General features: G+C 65.4%; 7 protein-coding genes across 7 annotated transcripts; 3 read left to right on the top strand and 4 right to left on the bottom strand.

Annotated features, from left to right (window-relative positions):
- Nucleotides 1-3,573: 3,573 nt before the first annotated feature.
- On the bottom strand, nucleotides 3,574-4,569 carry EMIHUDRAFT_219642 (hypothetical protein; the record flags this gene model as incomplete). The annotated part of the gene is made up of 2 exons (XM_005758307.1): nucleotides 3,574-4,027; nucleotides 4,181-4,569. The coding sequence occupies 2 exons, from the start codon at nucleotides 4,567-4,569 to the stop codon at nucleotides 3,574-3,576; spliced, it is 843 nt and encodes a 280-aa protein (XP_005758364.1).
- Nucleotides 4,570-4,750: 181 nt separating this feature from the next.
- On the top strand, nucleotides 4,751-8,457 carry EMIHUDRAFT_465960 (hypothetical protein; the record flags this gene model as incomplete). Its single annotated transcript, XM_005758306.1, has 5 exons — nucleotides 4,751-6,117; nucleotides 6,203-6,268; nucleotides 6,521-6,601; nucleotides 6,665-6,834; nucleotides 7,836-8,457. The coding sequence occupies exons 1-5, from the start codon at nucleotides 4,789-4,791 to the stop codon at nucleotides 8,455-8,457; spliced, it is 2,268 nt and encodes a 755-aa protein (XP_005758363.1). The 5' UTR covers nucleotides 4,751-4,788.
- A 462-nt stretch (nucleotides 8,458-8,919) lies between these two features.
- On the bottom strand, nucleotides 8,920-11,673 carry EMIHUDRAFT_107081 (hypothetical protein; the record flags this gene model as incomplete). Its single annotated transcript, XM_005758305.1, has 3 exons — nucleotides 8,920-9,846; nucleotides 9,944-10,501; nucleotides 10,759-11,673. The coding sequence occupies 3 exons, from the start codon at nucleotides 11,671-11,673 to the stop codon at nucleotides 8,920-8,922; spliced, it is 2,400 nt and encodes a 799-aa protein (XP_005758362.1).
- Nucleotides 11,674-12,239: 566 nt separating this feature from the next.
- On the top strand, nucleotides 12,240-14,389 carry EMIHUDRAFT_438834 (hypothetical protein). The gene is made up of 3 exons (XM_005758304.1): nucleotides 12,240-12,251; nucleotides 12,359-13,090; nucleotides 13,126-14,389. The coding sequence occupies exons 2-3, from the start codon at nucleotides 12,369-12,371 to the stop codon at nucleotides 14,177-14,179; spliced, it is 1,776 nt and encodes a 591-aa protein (XP_005758361.1). The 5' UTR covers nucleotides 12,240-12,251; nucleotides 12,359-12,368; the 3' UTR covers nucleotides 14,180-14,389.
- Nucleotides 14,390-16,064: 1,675 nt separating this feature from the next.
- EMIHUDRAFT_219636 (hypothetical protein) lies at nucleotides 16,065-18,091 on the bottom strand (the record flags this gene model as incomplete). Its single annotated transcript, XM_005758303.1, has 2 exons — nucleotides 16,065-17,345; nucleotides 17,477-18,091. 2 exons carry the CDS (start codon nucleotides 18,089-18,091, stop codon nucleotides 16,065-16,067), a joined length of 1,896 nt encoding a protein of 631 aa, XP_005758360.1.
- A 250-nt stretch (nucleotides 18,092-18,341) lies between these two features.
- Nucleotides 18,342-19,688, bottom strand: EMIHUDRAFT_219635 (hypothetical protein; the record flags this gene model as incomplete). The annotated part of the gene is made up of 1 exon (XM_005758302.1): nucleotides 18,342-19,688. The coding sequence occupies one exon, from the start codon at nucleotides 19,686-19,688 to the stop codon at nucleotides 18,342-18,344; it is 1,347 nt and encodes a 448-aa protein (XP_005758359.1).
- Nucleotides 19,689-23,318: 3,630 nt separating this feature from the next.
- On the top strand, nucleotides 23,319-23,597 carry EMIHUDRAFT_68835 (thioredoxin; the record flags this gene model as incomplete). The annotated part of the gene is made up of 1 exon (XM_005758301.1): nucleotides 23,319-23,597. One exon carries the CDS (start codon nucleotides 23,319-23,321, stop codon nucleotides 23,595-23,597), a length of 279 nt encoding a protein of 92 aa, XP_005758358.1.
- Nucleotides 23,598-25,584: the final 1,987 nt, after the last annotated feature.

Here is a 25,584-nt window from a genome sequence, read left to right as displayed (position 1 = left end):
CGCCGCCTCACCCGCCTTCCGCCGCCCGCGTACATGAACACCTCGCGCCCCTCGCCAAAGACGATCCTGTGTGTGGCGCACTGGTCGTGCGGCCTCCTGCCCACTAAGAAACCGTTAATTGCATCCGGGTCATACATCCCTTCGCACTCCGGCCGACCCGGTCGGTAGAGGTACTGCGGAGATCCCATCGAGTAGAGTCCTTCGATTTGCTTGTTTAGCTCCGATGGGTAAGGCTCCCACACCCCATTCGCCTCGTACTCCCAGATCGCCTCCGACGGCGTGGCATTCCCTGCATCGTTGTCGCTGGCCTGCATGCGCTGCTTGTGCGCCGCATGCGCCGCGCCAGCCCGCGCCCGGGCAGCAGCGTCCTCCGCGGCGGAGGCGACGCGCAGTGGCTTGATTGGCTCTGCAAACACGTCCGTTTCCTCCGTCTTCCCACCCCCGTTCCTGCCTTGCCTCCCCTGCTCCAAAAGGCGCAGGTTGACCGCTCGGACCAACATCGGGGCGCCATCGCCGACGGGCAGCGACACAGGGAAGCGCAGGCTGCCATCGGCCCCGCGACGAAAGGGGGCGGCGATCGTTCCCTGCTGCCCGTTGAGCTCTGGACGCGCCGCGAGCCCGGCAAGCTCCACACGCGTGTGCGGCGCGAACAACGGCGGAGAGGCGAGGATCCGCTCGATCGCGCGCTCGCGCGCCTCATCGCCCAAATACGAAGCCAACACATCCGTCATCTGGTCCACTCGAGGCTGGTCCAGCACCCTTGCGCTCACCGCAGCTTCGCACACCGCATCAAAGGTGCTCTCGGCCATCGATGTGCTAGAGTTAGTGAGGTCGTCGGCGGGGCCATCGAGTACCTCCAGCAGCCGGCTGCCGCACAGCGTGATGCCTTGCGCCCGATGCAGTGCCTCGAGTCGCTGCTGGGCGTCGGCGCCAACGCCGCGAAGCGCTTCTCGCGCGCAGCCGTGTGCCGCGCACAGGCCGTCGAGCGCAGAGGCGGCAGCGGAGGCGACGTCCTCGAGTGGCCCGCCTGGGGCGGCTCCGGTCAGAAGGCTCAGCCGATGCACGCAGGCAGGGAAATGGCGCGAGGAACAGAGGCGAAGAGAAAGCTCCGTGCCCCACTTCGTGGAGGGCGGTGAGGCGATTACGTCGACGAGCGTGACGGCCGGGCCGATGACGAGAGCGTACGCGGGCGTCGACTGCCTGCTTCGGCAGCGTGCACGCGCAGGCGGGTTGAGCGCGCTTGGAGGCACGAGGGCGCCCGAGGGGGGGCAATTCCGAGAAAACCCCGTGCTGTGTTGGCAAATCATTCCCATCCCTCCCTTGGGTTGTGTGTTTTCTTTCTTTCTTTTCTCTTTTCTGGTCCATGATTTCTGGACGTACCTATTCTTTTTCTGGAGCTAAGCCTCGCCGTCGCAGGAGTCGCTTAGGCGGCTCCCGTGGTGTACCTGTGTTTGTGCCAGTGCGCGCCAGTGGTCCCGTGCCAACTATCATCTATCTATCTCGCTTCTCTCTCGTGGGCTCTCGCCAAGCCAAGCCCAAGGCACCGACAGCCACCATGCGGATTCGAGTCAAGTCCGTCACGGTGGTGGTCCGCTTATTTCTGAGAGAGAGATTTTTTAGCAATACCATTTGTGTTTGTATTTCTGTGCGCTGGCCTATAAATCTGGTCGCGCTGTAGAACGGGACTCAAGGGACAGGCAGGTGTGGGTGTGTGCTCGTGGTGATTAGCCGTGTTTAGAGCACGATGCGGCGCAACACGCGAGTATTTCGCTTGCGCGCACACTTTTGCGACGGCTAGCGTCGGCTAGCGACAAACCTGTGAAGAGTGGCGTGGCGGTGGATGGCCGAACCCTAGGCCGAACCAGCCGGACGGAACCGCGCAAAAGAATTTTACGCGCCCACGATTCACGCGACAGGCAAAGACTCTCGGATTCTCGAGGTGGTTATCCTTTGGCCGCGTTGGGTAGCGAGGATTGGTGTAAAGAAAGAAAGAAAGAAAACAGACAAGCCAAGGGAGGGATTGGTGTGTGACGCGATTCGCGATCCACGCAGGCGTGTTTTCTGACAAACTGCGAAATTCTTTTGTTCGTGCCCAGTGTCGTGCGAGGGAGTTTTGTTGTCAAACTCTTTTAAGAAAGAAAGAAAGAAAACACACAACCCAAGGGAGGGATGGGAGAAACTCTTTTGTCCAGTCCCGTGCCCGTTGTAAAATTCTTTTGTTCGTTTTACTCGTACTGATCTGAGCGCACTGGTACCCGGGTATGCGGCCTGTTGCTCCTGTCCACACGCTGGCGCAATGGGACCGGATCTCTGCCGCTTGCTCGCGGGAAGCTGACGTGACACTCCCCGTGCCCCGCATGCTTGTGCCAATGACGGAGACGCAATCCCCGGCTGCTCCTGTGGACCCGGTCTTTGGTCTGGTTTACATGGTCAAAGCGGGCAGCGGCACGATGGCGCGCCAGCTATTGAACTTTGCAATACCATCGGGGTGGCCCGTTTCTAATGCTGGCGTAAAGGCGCAGAACAAAAGCGTAAAGTTCGCCGAGCATGGGCAGTTTTATCGCTCACGGTATCGGGTTGTCTTGGGATCCGCGACCTTGAGCAACTTGCACCTCGTAGGTCGCCCAGAGATGGTGATCACCACCCTGCGCGAGCCGGTGGATCGAGCCATCTCGCTATTCAACTACAACTGCGTGTGCAACATCGAGAACAAGGTCAGGAGCGCCAATTGCACCGACACATTCACCGCCTACGCGAGGATGGAGGCCACCACCGTCATCAACACTCTGCTCCGAGGTTCGGGCGACGACACGTACGTGGAAGAGCGCGGTAGAGGCGGCCTGGCACTCCAAGCGCTGAGGTGCTTCAACAGGTCCTCGCCAGAAACCTCGACGGGGCTGGAGAACCTGCTCCTCGAGCTGCTACAGGTGCAGCTGATGGCGCCCTGTGTCAGCGTGCTGCCGCTGCACGAGCTCCAGCACTCGCTCTCGCTGCTCAACGAGCGCTTGCGTCCTTATAACCTATCGCTGGACGAGTACGCCCCCAAACACAACAGCCTGTACACCCACCGATGCTCGGAGGGCCAGAGAAGCTCAGGGAAATGTCAAGCGTGCCCAAAGGAGCGCATGGCCATGCTTCTCGACCCGGGCGACCACGCCGTGAGAAATGCAATACGAATGCAGACCACGTCGGAGCCGGTTGTGCGAGTCTCCCATCGGCTCTGGGACTGGTTCAATCGGAGTCACGAGAGTCTCCTGCGCAGGCGGGCGGTGCCTTGCGCAAGCCTGCTGAGCAAATGGAGTCCCGCGGGCAGAGAAGAAACTTGAGATTTCGCCGGCCGGCTCTATAAATAAATAAATAAACCGGACATCCCAAGCTAGGGCTGGGTCGAGGACAGACACGTCCCCACCTTTGCAGGATTTTGCAAAAGCGAGGGGGGAGGGCGCATCGCGGCGCGGAGAGGGCTGGGCACGGGCACAGGGGATCTCTCTCGCATAGGATACGCACTCGGCGGCACGAGGGCAAGGCTGGGCGTCCTATTTGTGCTCCCTCCGTTTCCCTCGCTCTCGGGCACTATTCATCTGACCACTCATCAGAGGGGCTTCTAGGCGATCGGCCGCGCTCCGGGGCAGGGCTGGGTAGGATGGGCTCGGGCCACTCGCCCGTGCGGGTGTATCCCCGCATGAGCCGGATGGAGGCCTCGACTGTCCCTCGCGGCAGGCTCTCGAGCAGCTCGAGCAGCTCTCCCGCCGCCACCGCCGCGTCGTACTGCTCCTTCAGGCCGAGCGCGCCGCAGACCCTGCGGACCGCCTCCTGCTGCACCTCGTCCGGTAGATCGGTGTCATAGCCGGAGGAGTCGGCGGAGGACGCCCGCTTGGCGGGCGGCGAGTCCGGTGAGGGAGAGCGCGACTGGCGCGAGGGCCCGCCGCCGCGCGCCGACAGCGCGTTCTTGTCGACGAGCCGGGGTCCAGCATTGGCGCGGCCGCTGGCACTGCGGCCCTTGCCGCGCTGCTGCTGCCCGCGCTTCCTTCCCGGATTAGGGACAGTGAAAGTGCAGCCGCGCACTCCGCCGCCGCTGGGCGGCGGCGGCACGCGCGCGGCGGCGGCCGGGCCCGCAGGCGCGGCGGGCTGGCCTCCCGCGGTGGCACCCTGCGGGTGCAATGCGGCTGCGGCGGCGTACGTCATGCTGGTCGCCGGCTCCGCAGCTGGCGGCTCGGCGGCAGGGGCTGGCGGCGCCGCAGGGCTCGCGCTCGCAGGCGGCTCCGTGGCCTGCGCCTGCCGCTCATGGCGGACCGCGCGCTCGAGCTGTGAGTGCGGGTGGAGCTGCACAATGACGTCGCCGCTCTGCGTCGCGGTGAAGGAGACCGAGTACGGCGCGTCGCCGTCGTTCTTCTTCTCCGCGTAGACGAGCGCGTAGTCGCACACCTGTCGTTGGTGGTCAGTGAATATGCTCTCCGTGCAGCGCTCGGCGGCGCCGACGCGAGCAAAGTGCCGCTTGAACGCCCATGCGTCAAACTTGTCAAAGATTTTTGGCCGGCTCTGTCTCTCTTTTCTGGAGGTGTGGTTCATGTTTGAGAACTATTGGGTCCGCTCACGGGCGAGCTTTGTTTGATCCATCCCAATCGGCCGTACACACAAAGACTACAACCTTGTACTCCAGTACAAAAGCCCCGCGTGCAACTCTTTTCTCTTTGATGCCCTACCTAGCTACCCGGGTACCCGGTAGGCAGCCAGTCGATCGGGGCGCGGACGACGCTTCCCAGGGAAGCACTCACGCGGCCTGCCACCATGCGGATTCGAGTCAAGTCCGTCACGGGCGAGGAGGTTGAGGTCTCGGTGGCGGACGACGGATTGGTGGCCGAGCTCAAGGCCGCGCTGGTGGCAGCACGAGCGGAGTGGCAGCCATCGTCGCGTCTCCGCATCGCGTGCAACGGCGCCATGCTTGACGACGCATCGCCCCTGGCGGATGCGGTGAATACAGGCGGCCGCTTCATCGTCGTCGTCGGAAGTGCTCCGCCGGTCACGCCGCAAGCACCGCCCGCCGATGTGCTGCCCGCGGTGCCGCCACCGTCGCTCGACGAGCTCTTCAGCCTCGCATCGCCGGCGGCGCTGGGCGTGCTGCTCAAGCTTGCGAGCAACGTGCTGGGTGCGCCGGACGAGGCCAAGTTCCGCAGGGTCCGCCGCGGCAACCAGATGGTCGCTGGCAAGGTGCTCTGCCACGCCAAGGGAGAGGTGTGGCTGGCGGCACTTGGCTTCGAAGCCGCGCCCGCCAGCGCGGGCGGCGTGGAGGCGGCGGACGAGGACATTCCCCTCGTGACCACCATCTCTGCGGCGGCGTTGCGCCCGGTGCATGCGGCACTCACACGGGCGGTCGACGGGGCGCGGCCGTCGCGCGTCTGCGTCGCCAAGGGATGGGTTGTGCACGGGCTGTGCATCGAGCTGGGCGACGGCTCCCGCTGCGGCGCCTTCCTCGAGAATGACGGCAGCCGGATGGACCTCACCGACGACGCCGGCCTGGCCCGCCGCGGCGGCGCATGGCACGAGGCGGAGGCGGGCGAGCGGCTCGTGGCGGTGCGCGGGCGGAACTCGGCGATGGGGTACTTGTGCGGCGAAGTCCACCTGGTCCTGTCGTCGGGGCGGACGCTGCCGATCGTCGGCGAGAACGCCAGCGTGTTCGGCGCGTCCTTTGAGTATGCCGTGCCACCGCTCGACGAGCTTGCTGACATCCTCTTTGCCGACGGAAAGTGCGTCGGGATCACGCTACGCTCCGAGGCGCTCCAACGGCAGGCGGCCGCCACGCAGTCCGCCAACCCGCAGGGCGCTAAAAGTCCTCCTCCGCCGCCGGCCGAGCTCGAGCGGCCACGCGTCCTCCATTCCGTCGCGCAGCTCCACTCTTGGGCCGCTGCGCGCGCGACGGAAGCGCCGCGGCCGCGCGCGCCCACCGCGCCGACGACTGCGCTGCCCAAGAGGCCGCGCGCGCTGGCCTGCCACGACTGCCGCGGCGGGTACAACCCTCTCGCCGACGACGAGTACCTGAACTGCTTCCGCGGGTGGGAGGCCGTCGACGTGTTCGTCTACTTTGGCCACCACCGCGTCTCGATGCCGCCCCGCGTGTGGGTGGAGGCACGCCGCCCACGCGGGCTAGCCTTCGAGGAACCTCCCAGGAGCCTCCGAGGAGCCTTCTAGGACCCCTCCCCACTAGGCATGCCACGCGCGCAGTCTGCCGTGCCTCGGCACGCTCATCGTGGAGGGAGACGCGCCGAGCGAGGTCGGCGCGCTGCTGGGCGACGTGGATGCGAGCGTCGAGAAGCTCTGCGCGCTCTGCGACCACTATGGCTTTGACGGCTGGCTGGCTCGAGGACCTTCCAGGAACCTTCTAGGAACCTTCTCATAGGCGACCACTTCGGCTTTGACGGCTGGCTGGTCAACCTCGAGGCGGCGGTGCCCGGCGGGGTGCACGCCGCGCGCACGCAACTCGCCTCGCGCCCCTCGCGCCCCTCACCCCTCTCGCGGCTCGCAGGCGGCGGGGATGGGAGCGGTGCACGAGCTGCTCGAGCTGCTCACGGTCTGCCTCAAGCAGCGGGTCGGCGAGCAGGCCCACGTGCGAATGCACGGCTCCCTCGACCTCGAGCCGTCGGGGAGCCTTCCAGGAACCTTCTCATAGGCCCTCGTCCTCGTGTACGATTCCCTCGACCGCACCGGGCGCGTGCGCTACCAGAACAGCCTCGCCCCAGACAACAAGGCCGCCTTCGACGCGTGCGATGGCCTCTTCACCAACTACTGGTGGGGCGCGAAGCAGCTGGCGCAGTCTGTGGCCCTCGCCGGCGCGCGACGGTGCGACGTGTATGTTGGCGTCGATTGCTTCGCGCGCAACACTCCATATGCCGCCGGACCGGCTTGCGCGCCTGCGTGCGCCGCGGCTCGTGCGGCCGGCCTCTCGCTTGCTCTCTTTGCCCCTGGCTGGTCCATCGAGTGCGGCGGGGCGCAGTGCGCGTCGGAGGACGCGGACGCGGCGGCGGCGGCGGACCGCCGGTTCTGGGAGGCGCTGGGGTTGAAGCGACTATTTCGCGATTGAGGGGGGAGTGTGGGGGAGATATATATGTTGTATCTAGAGCAGCAACAGAATACACTTATCACTGTGGGACTTCGCGTCCCCCGTGGAATATTACCGCTCCTTGATCCTGAGCGGTTCACCGCGGAGCTGGTGGTGCTCGTGCTGCTGGCGTGGTGCAGCACTGCGCTACGATCACAAAAGTGAACCGATCATCTCTATGACCTGTCCGGGCCGGGTCTGCAAAAAAAGCCCGCACGTGCACCCGAGACGCCCGGAGAAAACAGAAGGCCTTTCAGCTGCGCGAGGGGATGCACTGGCTTGAGCCCTCCTCCTCCTCCTCCTACTCGTCCTCCTCGCTCTCGTCCTCTTCTGTGTCGGACAGCGGAATGACCTGCGGCATATCGCCGTACACGCGCATGTCAACGAGCAGCATGCCCGCACTCGCATGCCCGCCCAAGTCGGCCGTCGCCACCGGCAGCTGCTCCTCGCGCGTGCCGCCGGGCCAGCGCGGCGCGTCGGCCGACTCGCGCGCGAGCGGCAGCACCCACCCGCCGTTCCGCCCCTCGTCGTCGTAGTTGCCGCCCGCCGCGCGCTCGTCGGTGGTGCGGTCGCCCGTGGGCGTCATGCGCCCGGCGAAGCCGCCGCCGTAGAGCGCCACGCGCGGCTGCACGAGCGAGCGTGCGTCGGCGCAGCCTTCGACCGGCACGGCGACGACTCCGAATGCGGCGCAGCCGAGCGGCGTGAAGCCGTCGACGCGCACGCCCAGCCCGGTGCCGCGCAGATCGATCTGCGCCTGGCCGCGGTTGGGCGAGGTCGCGCCTCCGTGCCCCGCCGCGTCGCGCGCGGTCGCAAACGGAAGCTCGCTCAGCTGCAGCGTGCGCCGCCCGTTCCAGTACGACTGGAGCACCTCACCGGCCGAGGTGGCAAAGGTGAAGTCGTCCGTCTTGACCGTGAGCGACCACGGGCAGATGCGCAGTTTGCTGAAGCTGCTCACGAGCACCGTGCCGCGCGCCGCGCCGCCGGGCGGGAAGTACGACAGATTGGTTGACGGGTTGCGCAACGAGACAAACTCGGTCGGGCGCGCGCTGAGGACGTTGTGGCAAAAGAGCTCGAGTGGCGGCTGGGACCGGTCGCCGTGCGCCCAGAGGCGGTACTCGCCGTCCGCGCCCGACGGCTCGTCCGCGCCGCCCTCGATGCGGAGCTTGACCGCCACGTCGCGTGCGCATGCCGGAGTGAGCGCGCGCAACGCGAGGCAGATGCCGCGCCACTCGTGGCACACCTCGCCCACTCGGTCGAGCTCGCCCGCGCTGATGAGGCACCCGGCGGCCACCGCGCGCGTCGTGCTGCGCGAGAGCAGAGGGAAGATGTGGAGGAGTACCACGTCTGCCGGAAGCGACAGCTGATCTCCGAAGGCGCACGTGCCACCGGTGGCTGCGGCATTGGCAAAGGTGCCCGAAAGCAGCTCGCGAGCCTCGGCTGTGGTCGCAACCTCCACCGTCGTGCGGTGCTCGCGGAGCAGGAGCAGGTTTTCTGGCCGCACGCTGATTGAGATGGGAACCCGGAGGCCTCTCTGAGGATCGGCGAGCACCCGGACGACCCAGCGCTCGGACGACCCAGCATCGACGGTCGCCGTGAGGCCGTTGAGCCTGCGCCCTCGCTCATTCGTGAGGCCAGTGAGGGCGACGCGTGAGCCGATGGCGATGTCCATCGGACCTCTCGGGACGGCGAGAGCAGAGGAGACGATGGCCGACCGGGGCCCGGGGGGGGCGGGGCCGATTGGCGCAAAATAAAGGCTCTGCGGGTTCAACGCTATTCTTAATTTATATTCGGCGCTGCCTACGTACCTACCTACCTACACCACAGTTCTAAACAGCGTCTGGCACTACGCCGTTGTCAAATCCAGAAGGCAGTCCGAGTGGGTGCTCAGCTGGCGGCGGCTCTGCTACTCTCTGGCGCTTTCGCTGAATCGCCTCCTCTCGCTCTTGCTCCTTGCGCTCCTCCTCGATCATCCACTGTCTGCGGATCTCGTGATACACCTCACGCGACTGCCGGGCGATGTCGTCGCTGCGCGCGACGAGCAGCATCTCCTCGTACGAGGCGCCGCAGATGCACACGTAGCGCTGCTCCCACTTCTGCGCCTTGGCCGAGAGCCCCGCTTTGAAGGCCGCCTCGCTATTCGGCAGATGAGGCGCAAAGACGCCCTTTTCGCGTGCGATAGCCTCTGTGGCTGGCGAGTCTCGCCGCGGCCTCACGCGCACGCACACCGGCTGCAGGGGGCGGAGATGGTGCTGGCCGCACGCCAGCCGCTGCTGCTCGAGCCCAAGCCGCACGTCGCGGCTAGAGCGGAGGCACGGCGACTGCGCCTGATGCTCTTTGTACTGCTCGTTCCAAACGGCAAAGTAATCCCGCCCTGTGCGCTGCACGATCGGCTCGACGATCTGCTTGAACTCGAGATACTCGTCGTACGGTTGGGGGATGCAGTTGTCAGGGAAGCCGCCAACGGGCACTCGCCAAAAGGGCAGCACAAGCTCGCGCGGCTGGCGCGGCGGCGGCGGCGGTGCTGCGCTCGAGGCGGCGGCGTCGCTCGGTCGGATGTCGGTGCTGCGCGGAAAGGCGTCGATGCCGAAGACGTGCCGGGTCTCCCGCCAGCACTCGACGAGCTGCGAGATGTGCCACGTCTCATGCACGCTGAGTACGGCGACCAGGACGCGCTCCGGATCGTCGACGGTGCACGGCACGCCGACCTCGAAGCACCAGTCGTGTGTGCAGCAGCGGCGGAACTCGAGGTGCTCCTTGAGCCAGCCAAGCGCGGGCGGGGCATACGGGTTGGAGTTGCAGCTGTTGCCCAGGAGCAAGAGCAAGCGAGAGCGAGCGCAGCAGCGTGCAGACCTGCGCGACCTCCTCGGCAGTCGCGCCCTCCACGACGTCCGGCTCGCGGAAGCAGTAGTCGGTCGCCCATGGCATGACGAGGAGGCGCGGATCCTTCTCGCCGAGCAGGTCCGCCGGCGCGTTGCCGCCGTTCGGGTCGTACGTCGTCCGGAAGGGCCGATGTACCCAGCTCCGCGAGCCGTCCGGGTACGCCACGAAGGCAGCGTCGTCGTCGTCATGCCGCCGCGACTGCGCGTCGATGCGGAAGCAGTTCTTGTTGTACAGCGTGGCGCCGTCGGCGATGACTTCGGCCTTGCGCGCCTCGTACTCGAGCGTGCACACCAGCTCCTCGATGAGGCCCGCTGCGATCTGCTCGGGCGTGGGCGGCGGTGGATGAATGATCTCGGGGCGCCCGTCGCGCTCCCAGCGGCGCCAGAAGCGCATCTCACGCCGGTCAGCCCGAGACCGGCACAAGCTGAGCTGGAGCTTAAAGTCGTCGTCTTCGGACGACTCGTCGCCCGACGACGGCGGCGCGCGGAAGCGCTTCGCCCACTGCCGCAGCCTCCGCCCTCGCACATCCTCGCGAGCCGCGCGCGGCGCACTCACACGCGTGTGGCGTGAGCAGATCTGATCGTCCGCTGCACGCCGCTGCTCCACGCGCGAGCGCCTGGCCTGCTGATCGGCCGCAGCCGTCTCGGCCCACTGCTGCGCCTCCTCTGCCCTCTCCTGCTCCTTCTCTCGCTCTCTTTGCGCATCCGCGCGCAGCGCGCGACGGGGCCAGCGCCCCGGGCATTAGCGCAAAGCGTGATGCCGTCCCGATCGTACCGGCGGCAGACCTCGACGATGGCGCTGAGCAGGGACCGGCACTCGGAATCAGCGGTGTCGGCGTCCTCATTGGCGTTGCCGACCCCCTCAAGAACCTCGGCCTCACCCATGTCCGTGATGACGGCGCTGCGCATCGCGCAGACGATGGCGTTCAGCGCGGCGTCGACGTCGGATCGGAAAGACGCACTGGTCAGCTCGGAGAGGAACTTGTGGAGGAGCGCAGTAAGCTGTGTGGGATTGAGCCGCTCGTCCTCGAGCCAATCGTTGGCCCGGGTGAGGCGGAGGTAACGCCGCCGAAAGTCGGAGTGGACCCGTCCACTCTGAGTGCCAAAACCAGCAGCTAGAAAAGGCTTGACGCCGACAGTCTCGAGGACGATCTTCTGGAGCTTCGGCCGAACTCCAGCAATGGTGGAGCGGATTGCAGCCAAAAGGGCAACGGAAGTGCCACCAGCGCCACTGATCCTGTCGGCCTTTTCGCGGTAGATGGCCCGCAGTGCGTCGTCGGAAAAGAAGGCCTTGAGAAGCGCCTCGGTGACAAGGTTGTCGATTCGCTTGATGACGCGTTGGGAGACGACGATCTCGGCCACAACCGCAGCCTGTCTCTCAGAGACCGTCTTGTGGACAGTTCCGACCTGCGCAAAATCATCGGCGGTGGGTGACTGACTGTCATCGGCGACGAACTCGAGCAAGTTGGCAAAGTCACGCGTCTTGAGCAGCTTCAGCTCGTAGCGCGCGCAGCGCACCGCATCGTGTTGGGTGCAGCAAACAGTGGGCGCAATGTTGTCGATGTAGACAGCGCCATTTGTAATGAGGAAGAAACCGATGCCGTCGTTGTGATGCAGCCGGCTCCACTCGAGAAGAGTGGCTAGGTTCGCCGCAAGCCCGTCGAGGGCGGCGGCACGGACGAAACTGCATTCCGTCACCATTGCATCAGCTTCTTGTTTAGCGCCATGTAGGAGATCCCGAATTTCGGAATACTCCAAGGCTTTGGTGGGCGTGTCAGGCATGGCCTGAGCAGTGGATAGCGTGTCGGGCTTCACAAAGGGGCTGACGCGACCAGTCGAGTCGCTGCCACGTGCAAGCCCCACCCGGGTGGCGGGTGGACCAAGCAAGGGGCGTTCCGCCCTGCTTGCTCTAGGTGAAACGTCTGAAGGACGAAGAAAGCACGAAGGTGCGACCAACTCAGCACGACGGGCGGAGAAGACGGGCACTAGACCAGGAAGGACTGGGAGAGCGTGAATGGAGGGACACGTGTGGTTCAGACGCTCAGCACGACGGGCGGAGAAGACGGGCACTAGACCAGGAAGGACTGGGAGAGTGTGAATGGAGGGACACGTGTGGTTCAGACGAGCGGCCGATAGCCGCGGCGAAACAAGCGCGCCATGCACTTTTGCAGGAGCACTTGGAGTACTAGGAGGACCACGCACTTTTAGAGGAGGACGCGTCCGGAACAAGGGTACGAGGTCGTACTTGAATTCCGCGCGGTCACTGCCCCGATAAACAGGTTGCTGCCAGCCCTGCCGCCCGATCACAGGCTGCCGGCTAGCCTCACTTGCCCTGCCAGCCTTGCCCCACACCGCGCCGATCGCGGCTGTCGCACCCATGCCGCAGGAAGTACAAAATGCTCCTCGCATCCGCCGCCCTCTCGTTGCCTGTTGGAGGCTCTCGCGGGGTGTGCAGCCACCGACAAGGACCAACGGTGGCCGACAAGCTCAACCAGCTCAACGAGGCGACCGGCAAGGAGTGCCGCGACAAGGGCCTGCCCGCCTACGCCTGCTCCGGCTTCTTCATCCACGCCATCGAAGGTGGCCTCGGAAACAGCCAGCTCGGCCTCGCGGACAAGGGTGTCACGATTAAGCAGGTGATCAGCCCGCTGTCCTCCCCATTCGATGTGGTAAAGAATCCGCTCAAGCTGCGCCTCGACTGCTCCGGCTACATCGGCGCTGGTGAGGACCTGGGCTGCTTCAACCACACGGACAGACTTGCTAGTGAGACAGAGTTCACCGCGCTCGGCGGCAACGACAACACTTTCCAGACGGGGTGGAACGGTGTCGAAGGCCGCGGCGATGCGCAGCGTTGCCCGAAGGACCTGAACGCCAACTTCTACCCGGCCTGGTGCCAGACTCCGAAAGCGCTGAAGGTTGGTGGAACCAGCTTCACCTTCAATCGCCGGGACCTCACCCCGACTGAAGAGGAGGGAAAGACGAAGCCCTTCCCAATTGCAGCTCAGCGACACCAAATGCACCGAACGATGCACCAGACGGACCCTACGGGTGTGCCAATGTCGGCGGCGGCGCCTTTGTCTTCCCCTTCAACGCAAACCCGCTGCCGTTCGGCGGCCTCGTTCTCTCTCCGGGGCTGAATAAGAACCCCAAAAGCGTCGAGGAGCAGCTTCCCTTCTTCGCCGAGACAATTAAGCTCCTCTCACCGCAGGACGCCAACACCTTCAATCGCGCGGCGTGCGCAGCTGGGCCGGGCGTGGGGGAGATGCTCCTCGCGAATGCCACGCTCGACGCCTTTGGCGGCGCGCCAGGCACCATCACAGTGGAGGACATCCATGCGACTGACAACTGCAACCTTACGATGGGGACGAACACCTGGCTGCCCGGGGACCTTACGGCCTTCTGCCCCGACACAACTAACGCTGAGAACTACTGGGAGCACTGGGAATCCAATGTCATGGCCGCCCTTGAGTCGCTCTACCGCATCGGCGAGGCGGGCGGGCATGGTCTAGCGACCAACGCCGCGGGCCAACCCACCCGTTTTGGGGATGCAAAAGAGCAGGCCGTCTCGCTCTTCTGCGACCTCTTCGGAACGGTCTCTCCCCCCCCTGATCTTGTGCCGGAATGCTTCCAGAACAAGTGCGTCCGATCCGAACAAGTACTGCTTGATCGTGCAGCATGGGCTGGAATTCCCAGCGACATGCAGCCTGCTGCCGGGAGCGTCTTCCGCGCCAATGGTGCGTCTACAACCAATTTCGACAGCCTCGCCCTCTGCATGCTTCGGCCGACGCAGTTTAGCATCTTTGAGAAGGTGACGAACTTTAACGAGATCAGCAAGCTTTGGAAGAGCATCCCCAAGCAAGGCTTGAACAACGAGGTCATCATGAACTGGGCGGGCCGCGAATTCACGGACCTTGCGCCGCACACAGCCATCTGGGCGCCGGCGGCCACCAATTACATTAAAGCAGGAAAGACGCCGGCGCAGGCTGCGATCATGTTCGACGACGGCGTGCGCGGCGCCTACCAGGTCGCCGAGAGCTACCGCAAAGCGACTGGCATGTCGCTGCCCGTCGTGGTCGTGAACCAAGAGGGACAGCTGCGGGACTCCAAGACGCCGATGTTCAGCTGCGCTGAAGACTACTTTCAGCCAGAGGGCTTTGAGGTGGGCACCCCGTTCGACACATCCATCGGCGCACCCCCCCTGAAGTGAGCGCGGAGCATGTTCAAGCAACCCTTCGCGCCGATTCTGGTGACTTGGAGTCAACTCAACCCAGATCGACACCAAAATGTGTTCAATACGAGGGAGGTGTGCACCTGCGGCAATGATCTTCTTGTCTGAGTGCTTCCATTCTCGCTCTAGTTCTCGCTGTGTTCCAGAGAGTGCGCCCTGTATGAGTGTACCTGTCTACTGCTGTCATGCACACGCAATTGGTTTCGCGCAGAAAAACACGCACCCGCATGGCCGAGGCGATCGGTCACCTGAACGCAAACGGCCTGACGGTCTACAAGCGGGCTAACGGCAAATTCTTCTGGATGAATCGCGGCTCGCGCAAAGCGGTGCACGGGAACAGCTTGTGGACGACCGTGGCGGGAGTCCAGATGCGTGGCGCGGCGCGGCGATCGGTGAGGGAGGATCCCGAGGACGAGGACGAGGACGAGGACGAGGACGAGGACGAAGACGAGGACGAGGATGAGGACGAGGACGAGGACGAAGGGCCAACGACGTTGGCGGATCGGAGGCGGTTGGCGAAGCTGTTGTTGGCGGCGTGGGAGGAGGAGGAGGAGGAGGAGGAGGGGGGGGAGGAAAGCGAGGAGGGAGCGACTAGCACAGATCCTAAACGCTTCCGCAAGCAAGTGTCGACCCGGTCTATGACGGCCAAGGTTTGGGAATACCGCGGAGACAAGGACGTCTACCGCCAAATAAGGAAGGACAACCGCAACTTTGGGCCGATAGAGGTCGACCATGTGGTTGAGTGTCAAGTAGTACGCGACGCGTTTGACCGCCTCCGCGCTGACGAACAAGCAAAGCAAGCCATCGTGGTGGGTTTGAGGGACAACTGCGTGAACATCCCAGAAAACCTAAATGCGACCAACAAAGATATCAACCTCGGGAAGATGTGGGCGGTAAGGAAATTATACCTGAAGTCCTACAAGGAAGGTTCGCCAACCAGGTAAACACATCGAGATATCAACCGCTTCCTACTCAAAGGAGATTATGTAGTCTAAGCCACTGTATCTGTAATGCGCCCCCACCCGCAGACTCGACGATTTTCTCAATAAGCGCGGACCACCACAGGGCAAGTGGACGCGCGCGGTCACCGCGCGCATCAGCAAAGTGACCTGGGCTTCGCACGAGACTATTGTCGACAATTTGCCCAATGCAGTTCCCAACTCGGCGTCAGCTGCGGCCGAACCTGTCAATCCTCCAGGACATGGTCGTCAAGATGCGGCTAAAATAAGAGCAGGCAGCCGTATCTCACTTCTCGTTCCTTCTCTCTGCCGGCACCGATTCATCAGTCGCCGTCCTCCACGCCGTCCTCCACGCCGTCTCTGCGGATCTCGTACCTCTAGCGCGTACCTCTAGCACGACTTCGGCGGGAGGGTTGAGCCCCGCGGTACCTAGCCTAGGCAGGCGATCCCTTGGATGCTAAAGAGATACGAGCCGGTTTTTCGCCGACCTGCGCGACCACTTTGGCTCCCCCTTCCACGCCGAAGTAGCGCAGACCCTCGTCGAGAGCAAACCGCGCGAGATGCATGGGTTGACGGGGGGAATCAACCTTCTTTTCGAGCAGTCTTTTGCCGGTTTTCGATAGGCCGACACCCTATAAACTAAAACCTACAAGAATAAAGGTAGCTCTCTATCCTCTAAGCTCTCCTTTCTCGCCTTTGGCTTTGCGAGAATGCGATGAAACCGGAGTGTGCGGAGAAATAAATAAAATGGACACCCTCTACTGTGAGATGGGTAAAAAAAGGTTCAGGTTCGTGCGATCTTTGTGTGTGCCCAGGGTTCGTCTTTTTGTCTGTGTGTGCGGAGAGAGAGAATGTGGTATGTGCGAGCCGTTAAGTGTTACGCGTGAAATGGTGAAAACGTGTTCTCACTCCACCGCCGGCCGCCGGCCACTGTACACTGTTTGAAGCGCCGCCACGGCGGCCGCGACCCGCTCGCGGTCCGCCACCTTTGTCTCAAACTCCGTCTCTCGCCCATGGACCTTTTGAGAGCCCATGTACACCGGGGTCTCGGGCCGGTGCAGCATGGCGCTGCCCTGCACGCAGCGGAGCGAGCCGTGCACCTCGTCCGCGCCCGACGCGGCGGCGATGGACGCGGCGTTGCCCTCGCTCAGCCCGCCGGCGGCGGCGACTGTCAGCCGCCTGCCCGCCGCCGCCACCATCCGCCGGAGGACCGCCGCGCCGGCCGTGGCGTCGGGCGCCCCTCCCGAGGAGAGGACCCGCCTCACGCCGCAGCGGACGCACGCCTCGACCGCCGCCACCGGGTCGGCGGCCACGTCGACCGCGCGGTGAAAGGTGAGAGGCAGAGGCGCCGCAAGCGAGACGAGCTCGCGCAGCACCGGCTCGTCGACGCTGCCGTCGGCGCGGAGGGCGCCGAGGACGACGCCGGCCGCGCCGGCGCGCTTGATCTCGCGGATCTCCTCGCGCATCACCTCGAGCTCCGCCTCGCTGTACAGAAAGTCGCCGCCGCGCGGCCGCACCATCGCGTGCACCGGCAGGGAGCACGTGCGCAGCACGACGCGCAGCAGGCCCGCCGACGGCGTCGTCCCTCCCTCGAGCAGGTTCGCGCAGAGCTCGAGGCGGGAGGCGCCCCCCCTCTCCGCCGCCACCGCCGACGCCACGCAGTCCACGCACACCTCGAGCGGTACTCCGCGGGAGGCGGGCGGCGGGCGAGGCACGGGCTGGAAGGCCCGCCGCGCACACTCCCACGCGCCGTCGAGCGCGAGCTCGTCCCCCTCCCTGGTGACGAGGTAGAGGGGGCATCCCTCGTACGCGGCGACGGACCGGCCCTTGCCCAGGTACGCGTCGCGCAGTGCGCTGCCGGCGCCCAGCCGCGCCGCGAGCTTGGCGGTGACCCCGCCGGCGAGGAAGACGCCGCCGTGCGCCTGGAAGCGGAGGGCGGCGTTCGCAGCCTCGGCGCCGAGCGCGCTGATCAGCATCTCCATCGCCGCAACACACGTCGCGTCCGCGCCCGGCTCGCCCGGAGTGCAGCGGCTGGCGATGGCGGCCGACGGATCCGCTGCCGACCGCACCGCAGCCTCCACCTCGTGCGCAGCCGCCGTTCCGCTGGTTTCCGCCGCATCGGCCGCGTCGCTGCGCAGAAAGTCGTAGATCCGGCGCAAGCCGAGGCCGGAGACGACGTGCTCCGCCTGCGACGTTCGGCGAGCTGCGGCTGGTGGTGGCGAGGGTGTGTGTGTGTGTGTGTGTGTGTGTGTGTGTGTGTGTGTGTGTGTGTGTGTGTGTGTGTGTTTGATGCGAGTGCTGCTGCGCGTGCCTTGACGTGCCGCACGCCCAATTTGCCGGCGATGTGCGAGCGGAGCGCCCACTCCGCCGCAGAGCGAGCTGCAAAGTCTGCCTCGCCGCACTCGGAGGGAAGCACGAGTGGGGCGCCGTCGCCGTCTGGCCACGCGAGGCACACTGAGCCGAGGCCGGTGCCAGGGCCTAGGCACGCCACCGGCCGTCCGGGCAGCGGCGACCCCGCGTGCACAGTCACGCGCTCGGCCGCCGGAACGGCTGCGAGCGCCAGGCCGACCGCGACAAAGTCGTTCAGTAGCCGCAGCCGGCAGGGACCGACGCCGAGGGAGGAGGCGAGGTCGGCCTCGTCCAGCCGCCACCCAGAGGCGCCCATGGACTCTGCCATGCAAATCGCACTGCCCTCCACCACAGGCCCGCACACTGAGAGCGCGGCCGCCGTCACCCGCGCCAGTCCGGCCGGGAGCTCGGCGACGAAGCGCGCCAGCGCGTCGCGCAGGTGCGCAAACTCGGCTGTTTGGTAACGCACGCTGTGCAGAGGACGCGGCCGCGAGCCACACAGAGCATCTGGCACGAGGACCAGTCGGATGTTTGTTCCGCCGATGTCGCCGATCAAGACGGCAGAGGCGTCCGGCGAGGACATCGCGGCAAAATCGCCGTCGATAATGTGCCTGTCCGCCCACAGCGGTGTAGCCTATAGTTCGGCGAGGACATCGCGGCCAGTGTCCGGGTTTTTCTTCTTTTCGCGACTTTTGGCAACCCGAACGACACACACCGCAACGACACAGCGTGGGGCGAGAACATGGAGAGACACACAGAGAAAAAGAAGGACGGCATGAATGCAGGACGGGGAGAGCCTGGTGCGCAGCTCAGATGCAGCACGAGTTTACAGCTCAGCGGGCCTTGACATCCAGCAACACCGCCTCCGCAGGACCGTAGGTCAGTCCAAGCACGAGGCGGCAAGGAGCCCCTGCCGGGAATTTAGAGTCCAAGATGCTGTCCGAGACCTCGTGCTTTTGGCCGGCCTGGTCCTCAAGCCAGACTTCAGCGGCAGCCTCGCTTCCAGAGATCCGCGTCAGGCGCGCGTAGAGTGTGACCTCGAAGCTGCGGTCCCGGTTTGCGCCCGAGCCGTGGTCCTCGTAGCCGTCCACAGAAGCCCATGCCTCCTCACACGCCGCAAGACTGCGGTGGTTGATCCATCCCGCAACCGGCTCGCCCGTTCCAAAGCTCACGAAGAGCATGTCGTGGCAATCAAGCGCGGGACAGCCTTCCTTCACCGCCAAGAGCACGGACCACGTGAGCTCCGATCGCAGCGTGACGCATGCGCTGCTCACCTGGTGTAAGGAGACACCTTGCTCATCGGAGTCTGCGGCCACAGTCAGCACATTTCCGTCGAGAACGGACGCTTCGTCGTCGGAAGGTGTATTCAGAAGCCGCCATGCGAGGTCGCCGACCTGGCCTTCGCGGCGGCAGAACTCGGCGGAGCGCTCCTCGCCCATCTGTCTTGCAGGCGAGAGGGAGCTGAAGCGAAAGGCGGCGTGCAGCAGGCGCTGCGCGAGGCCGGCGTGGCCGAGGCTCTCGATGCGCGGCTCGACGGCGTCGACGAGTGTGTCGGCGGGGATTGTCGCGTACCGCACGATGCCGAGCAGCTCGGCGCACGCCTCTCCGTCGCGCTGCGGCTGCGGCTGCGCCTCCAGCCATGCGATTGCGCTCTGAAAGACGCAGAGCTCGGGGAGCGTGATCGCCTCGCTCTCGAGGAGGGCGCGCAGCCACGGCCTTGGCAGACGGCGCCACTGCTCCTCAGCCGCGAGCGCCTCCAGGTGCTCGCTCACAAACGCGAGGCACGCGGCGCGCAGGCCCGCAGTCTCTGGGCGGTCGAGCGTGTCACACAGCTCGATGATGTTGAGGTACGACTCGGGAAGCAGGCCGTCCTTGCCCAGGAAGTCGGCCGCGAGCTGGAGCAGCGGGCGCACTTCCATTAGCGAGGCGGCGTGCATCAGCGGCACTATCGAGGACGGCGTCGCCTCGCACTCTCCAAGGTAGAGAAAGTCGAGGAGACAGCGAAGGCTGCAGGCCGTGACGCCTTGCAGAGTCAGCACGGCCGCCTCACCGTCGCGCATGCCGGAGCTGAAGCACGAGCGCATGTACGAGGAGCCACCCGCGAGAATCAGGCGGTGGGCCCGAATCTTCTCATTCTCGGCCGAGAGCACAACATCGCAGAGCTCGCCGCTGCGCCACATGTCGGCGTACAGCTGAAGAGGCGCGAGGCGCTGCTCGCTGTCTGCCGTCAGCCGGATGACCGGCGCGGCCGGCGAGGCCGGTGCGGCCGGCGCCTTGGGCTCCGCGTCGCGGCTGCGTTTGCGCGACATAGCTCCACCGCGATTCTTTCTTTTCGACTGACTGTCACTGATTTCCGGTGCGTTTATGTGAAGTCCGGCGTTGTGCGTTTACCTGAAGTCTGTGAAGCGTCTGGGCGTCGGCGCGGCGCGCGCGCACCACCGGGCGATCGATCGCACAGCCATGCCGACCATCCCCATCACGATCGCGTTCAAAGAGGAGACGCACCGCGTGGAGCTCGACCCGAGCGAGAGCGTGTCCACACTCCGCGTTCAGATCTTCTCTCTCACCGGCGTGCCTCCGGAGGAGCAGCGCATCACTGGCCTCGGCCCGGGCGTGCTCAGGGACGACGCCGACCTGGGAGCGGTAAGCGTCAACCTCCTCCCCGGCACGTGGGTGATGCTCGACCGGTGCGCGCCATCGCAGCCGCAGCCGCTGCCGCAGCCGCAGGAGACGATTGGCGAGGAGCTGCGCCGCCAGCAGGCGTGCGCTGAGATGCAGAGCCGCCTCCGGTCGGGCTTCCAGACGGCGTCCGCATACGAGGACCCGGCGCTGCAGCAGCAGGCGAGGAGTCTCATCCCGTGGGCGGCGATCTGCGAGGAGGCTCGGAGGAAGGGCTCCGGCTCTGGGCAGCCCCCGGAGGCGAGCGCTGAGGCGAGCGCTGCGCTGCGCCAGATGCGAGCCGAGCCGGCGCTGACGGCGGTCGCATCCGCGGCGCGGTCGGACCCGACGCAGCTGGCTCCGATGCTGCAGCAGCTCTCCCTCTCCTCGCCCGCGCTGCTGCAGCTCGTCAAGGCCAACCAGAGCGACTTCCGCGCCCTCCTCACCGCCGAGGAGGCAGGCCCGCCGCCTGGAGGGCCGACGGGAGGCGGGCCGGACGAAGCGGAGCTCAAGGAGCTTCTGCGGTGGTTCAAGCGGGACTTCTTCACGTGGGTCAACGCGCCCGAGTGCGAGCTGACCGGCCAGCCCACGGAGCCCATCGGGATGGGAGAGCCGACGGGCGAGGAGAAGGCGTGGGGCGCTGGCCGCGTCGAGCTGTACCGCGGCCCGACCGGGCACGTGACTCGCTTCCCGCGTTACAACCACGCCGCCAAGCTACTGCAGACGCGCAAGGGGAGGTGCGGCGAGTGGGCGAACGCCTTCACCCTCTGCTGCATGGCGGTCGGCTTCCGGGCCCGCTGGGTGCTCGACGTCACAGACCACGTGAGAGCGCACCGCGGCCGGCAGCAGCCCTGCACGCCAGCCCTCGAAAAAGGGGAACCCACACACCCTCGCGCCCGCAGGTGTGGACCGAGGTGTGGTCACCCCTGCGCCGCTGCTGGCTCCACGCCGACCCGTGCGAGCAGGCGCGACACACCCCCACTACCTCCGACACGCCTCCGACGCACCCCCTACACACCTCCGAGGCTCCCGTGCGAGCAGGCTTGCGACGCGCCCCTCCTCTACGAGCGCGGCTGGGGCAAGAAGCTCTCGTACGTCTTCTCCTTCGGGGCCCACGAGTGCGTCGACGTCGCGCGCCGCTACTCGGCCTCGTGGAGCAAGACGCTCGCGCGGCTGTGAACAGCGTCTCTTCACACCTCCTGCTGTGAACAGGCCTCGTGGAGCAAGACGCTCGCGCGGCGCAACTCGGTGCCTCGCCCGCATCACAGCCTCCGCTGTCACCTCCGCTGTCACCTCGGCTGCACCTCGCCCGCATCACAGCCTCCGCTGTCACCTCCGCTGTCACCTCGGCTGCATCTCGGCTGCACCTCGGCTGTCACCTCGGCTGCACCTCGGCTGTATCGGCTGCCGGGCCACCGGCTGTGCTGGACGTGTCTGTGTCATGCCCGTGACGTGTCCGTGGCATGCTCCTCGCAGGTGCCCGAGGGCTGGCTCGAGGTCACCGTCGCGTCGCTCAACGCGTCGAGGCAGGCGCTGCTGCCCGGACCGGCGAGGGCCGACCTCGCGGAGCGGGCTCGCCTCGAGCAGCAGCAGCTGGCTGCGCTGGACGTCGACCGCTCGAGGGCGTCGCTCTCCGAGGCGGAGAAGAAGGGGCGGCAGACCGGGGCGGTCGAGTGGCGGCGGAGGCGGGGCGAGCTCGGCGAGGCGGCGGCCCCCGGCGGCGAGGGCGGCGGGGAGGGCTCGCCGGCCGGCGGGGCGGTGGTGCGCGTGTGCGGCGCTGTCGGCTCGGTGGCGCGGGCTGTGGTGTCTGCTCGGGTCTGAGGGGCATGTCCGCGACGCGTCCCGGCCCCGGCCTGCTCAGGTGGTGCACGGGTTCGTGTTCGAGTTCGAAGGGGGAGGGCGGGCCGGCGCCTGTCTCGAGAACTCGCAGGACCGGATGGCGCTCGGCGACGACGCCGGGCTGCTGCGGCGGGAGGGGCGGTGGGAGGGTCTGCGGCCGGGGGAGCGGATCACTCGCGTCTCGGGCGCCGCCTCGACGATCGGCTACCTCGCCGCCAAGGTGAGCCTCTCGCTGAGCAGCGGCCGGAGCATCACCTTCTCCGGCGTGGACGCCGACTCCACCTCCGCCGCGCCGTTCGACTTTGAGGCGCAGAGCTTGCCCTCGGCATGTCCCTGGATATGCCCCTGGATATGCCCCTGGATATGCCCCTGGATATGCCCCTGGATATGCCCCTGGATATGCCCCTGGATATGCCCCTGGATATGCCCCGGGATATGCCCCGGGATATGCCCCGGGATATGCCCCTGGATATGCCCCTGGATATGTCGGTGACGTGTCCACGGCACGACCCGCGCAGGTTCCGGACGGAGCAGAGCTCGTCGACTGCTCCTTTGCCGACGGCACGCTGGCCGGGATCGTCGTTGCGCCGCGCGATTCCGCCACCGCCACCGCCACCGCCACCGCCACCGCCACCGCCACCGCAGCACAGCCCGCCTCGCATCTGACCGCCGTTGCGAGTGCGGTCGGTCTGCTTGAGGGGCATCGCGAGGCCCTCGCGACTGCGGTCAAGGTCGTGAGCAACATCCTGTCCCACCCGGGCGAGCATAAGTACCGCCGCCTGCGCCTGACCAACGCGGCGCTGCAGCAGAAGCTGCTCGGCCGTACTGGCGGCGAGGCGCTGCTGCTGCGAGGCCTCGGGAGGGACGTGTCCATGACGTGTCCCTCTACCCTTCTCCGACACGTCCCCTAGGCGCTCCTGCGCGGCCTCGGCTTCGTGCGCCAGCAGGGAGAGCTGGGGGCTGAGCTCGTCCTGCGCGGAGACGACCTCGAGGCCGAGATCTCGCCGAGATGTAGCCGAGATGTAGCCGAGATGTAGCCGAGGTATAGCCGAGATTACGAGTCCTGCCGGAGGCGAGGCGGTCCGCGGGGTCCAAGGCGCCGCTGGAGAGGTGGCGTGACTGCGTCTGCGAGCAGGCGCTGCACGTGGGCAAGGCGCTGCTCGACGAGGCGCTCTCCGCGGCGGTCGCCGACGAGGCGCGGCCTCGCGGCGTGACTAACTCTAACTCTAACCCTAACCCAACCCTAAACCCAACACTAGGCGCGGCCTCGCGGCGTAACGCAGCTTGCAGACCTGGCCGCCTGGGCGCGGGCCATGTCGGCGGCCGGCGAGCGGCTCGTGGTGGTCGACTTCACCGCGTCCTGGTGCGGGCCTTGCCGGCGGATCGCGCCCGTCTTCGCGAGCTTGGCGCAGGAGATGCCGGAGGTGGATTTCGTGAAGGTCGACGTGGACGAGGCCCAGGACGTGGCGCAGATGTGCGGCGTCCGCGCCATGCCCACTTTCCAGTTTTACCGGCGCGGCTCCAAGCTCGGCGAGGTGTCCGGGGCCAACGAGGCGGCGCTCCGGGCGGCGATTGCGCAGCACAGGGCGTAAGCCGTAGGCGCGCGCCATATCCGTGAGAAGCCGAGCGCAAGGATCCAGTAATCACCGGCGCTCCGGAGAGCAATGTTCGGTTCGTTGGTTTTTGAATTGCCTCAAGTGAAAATTATGCATGGTGCAGTTTTTCCGAATTTACAATTTTGTCCCACGTCCACGACCTGTGCGCTGGACGCTGGACCTGGAGCCCCGCCCCTGGTGCACGAGCTGCATCGCATGTGTGTACGGCTTTATGTAGAGCGGCTCGCTCTAGTAGAGGCAAGAGGGCGCCACACACCAGTCACCACAGCGTCCTAATGCTAATAGTATTACGATTGCTAATCTAAAATCCGAGGATTAAGCATTCAGAGGCATCGCTTTATAGTGAGGCCAAAGTGTAAGTGAGTTTATGGATGCTTGTGAAGCTCCGGGGTGAGAACGATGCGCGACACGGGGAGAGGCACGCGGACCGACTCGTCGGCGACTTTGCACTTGCCACTTGGAGCACTTGGAGTGCAGTCGTGCAGTCATCAACCTCACGCTCGACTGCACTTGGAGCACTTGGAGTGCAGTTAGTAACCTCACATCCAGGGCCGGGGAGCTCGTAAGAAGCGCACCCAGCGGGCCGGATGATCGATATCGGGTTACGGGCTAGAGAGCCCTAGCCCTGGCGCCTGGGGGGGTGCGCATTCGCAGGGAAAGGGCCGTAAAGTAAACACAGGTCTCCGAGGGTTGGTTCTGCGCGCTTTGGGTGTCCCCGCCTAGCGGCGGAATGCCCCCTCTACTCGGAGCTAGTAAACACCGGTAAAATGTTTTCTTTCTTTTTCTACTCGGAGCCAGTGATACGAGAATACGCACATGTTACGAGAATACACACCGCCCCCACGGAATACCTGCACTACTCGACGATAATACAAGAATACGCAGCTTGGAAGTTGCAGACGCCTATAAAGAAAAACAGCAAGCTAAATTTCGGCGGCTAAAAAGCAAAGGACGGGCGCTTTTGATCGGCAAAGGAAAGTTGGAGTAACGGCGACCGCGTGTTCGCAATGAAGTCGCCTGTCGAGCAGCTTCCGCGGCGCGCATGCGCCGCGTGGTTTTGCGCAACAGCCAGCGTGCCCAACCACCCCCCGGGACCCCACCACCCGTGTCCCAAAGTGAGAATTCCTATTGCAGCCGGGCGGGGTCGCCGGAGATGTGGCTGCCTGTCCGCTGTCAAAGAAAGAAAAAGAAAACGACACGGCAAGGGAGGGATGGGAGGACGGCACGCCGCCACACAGGGATTTTAAGGAGAGGAGTGTGGTGGCCGTCGCCCACCCTTGGGCGTCTACCACTTCCTACCTATCTCTCTTCGCAGTTTCTCGCTAATTATCGCAGCGAGCTTCATGCCACCTCGCGGTCGTCCCACTTCTCGTCGTTCTCTCTCAACCCCTGCCTAGACGAGTACAGCTAAAGGGGGGGGCCCGTGAACATCTTCAGCTTGTGAGCCCAGGGAAAGGGTGGGTTGGTTCGCTCTCCTGTCGCCTCCTCCTCTGTCTCGTCGCTCTCCCGAAAGGCCGGCCTCAACTTTCTTTTTGACCCGGTTTTTGAGGGGCCGCCGCGAGAGAGAAAGGATTACGACCGAAGATCGCGAGAGCAAATCACCACGATCGAGAAAAAGAAATCGGAGGCGAGAGTACAAGCAGCTAGCCGTCTTTTTACCAGGTTGCAACACCTGTTCCGCACTGTGCTGTGAATCGAGCGGCAACCAACAGCTCTCAGGACCCCCCGGTGCTGGGGTGCTGCCAGCAACCAACCAACTCACCGGCGAGCGGAGCGAGCCGAAGAGCTGGGGCCGAATTGGCGCTGTGAACGTCGTTTGAACCGATGTTTCGGCGGGCACGTCGCACCTACGTGGCCGGCCGCCAGGGCCGGCAGCAGGGCGCCCCCGCGCGGATGCCGACGAGGATCACGGTGCGCTATCTGGGCTCGGAGGTCGGCAAAAAGGTCGCGCGACCCGACACCA

This window comes from Emiliania huxleyi (genome assembly GCF_000372725.1).
Source record: "Emiliania huxleyi CCMP1516 unplaced genomic scaffold EMIHUscaffold_87, whole genome shotgun sequence".
In the NCBI taxonomy this organism is placed as follows: Eukaryota; Haptophyta; order Isochrysidales; family Noelaerhabdaceae; genus Emiliania; species Emiliania huxleyi.
The sequence above is the reverse complement of the archived record's forward strand: the minus strand, read 5'-3'. Positions and strand labels throughout refer to the sequence as shown.

Excerpts from the sequence above, each read along its gene's own strand:
- EMIHUDRAFT_438834 (XM_005758304.1), top strand. The coding sequence starts at position 12,369 with ATGCTCCTCGCATCCGCCGCCCTCTCGTTGCCTGTTGGAGGCTCTCGC. Across the intron at positions 13,091-13,125 it reads CGCTGCCGTTCGGCGGCCTC|CGTCGAGGAGCAGCTTCCCT; the intron begins GTTCTCTCTCCG and ends GAACCCCAAAAG.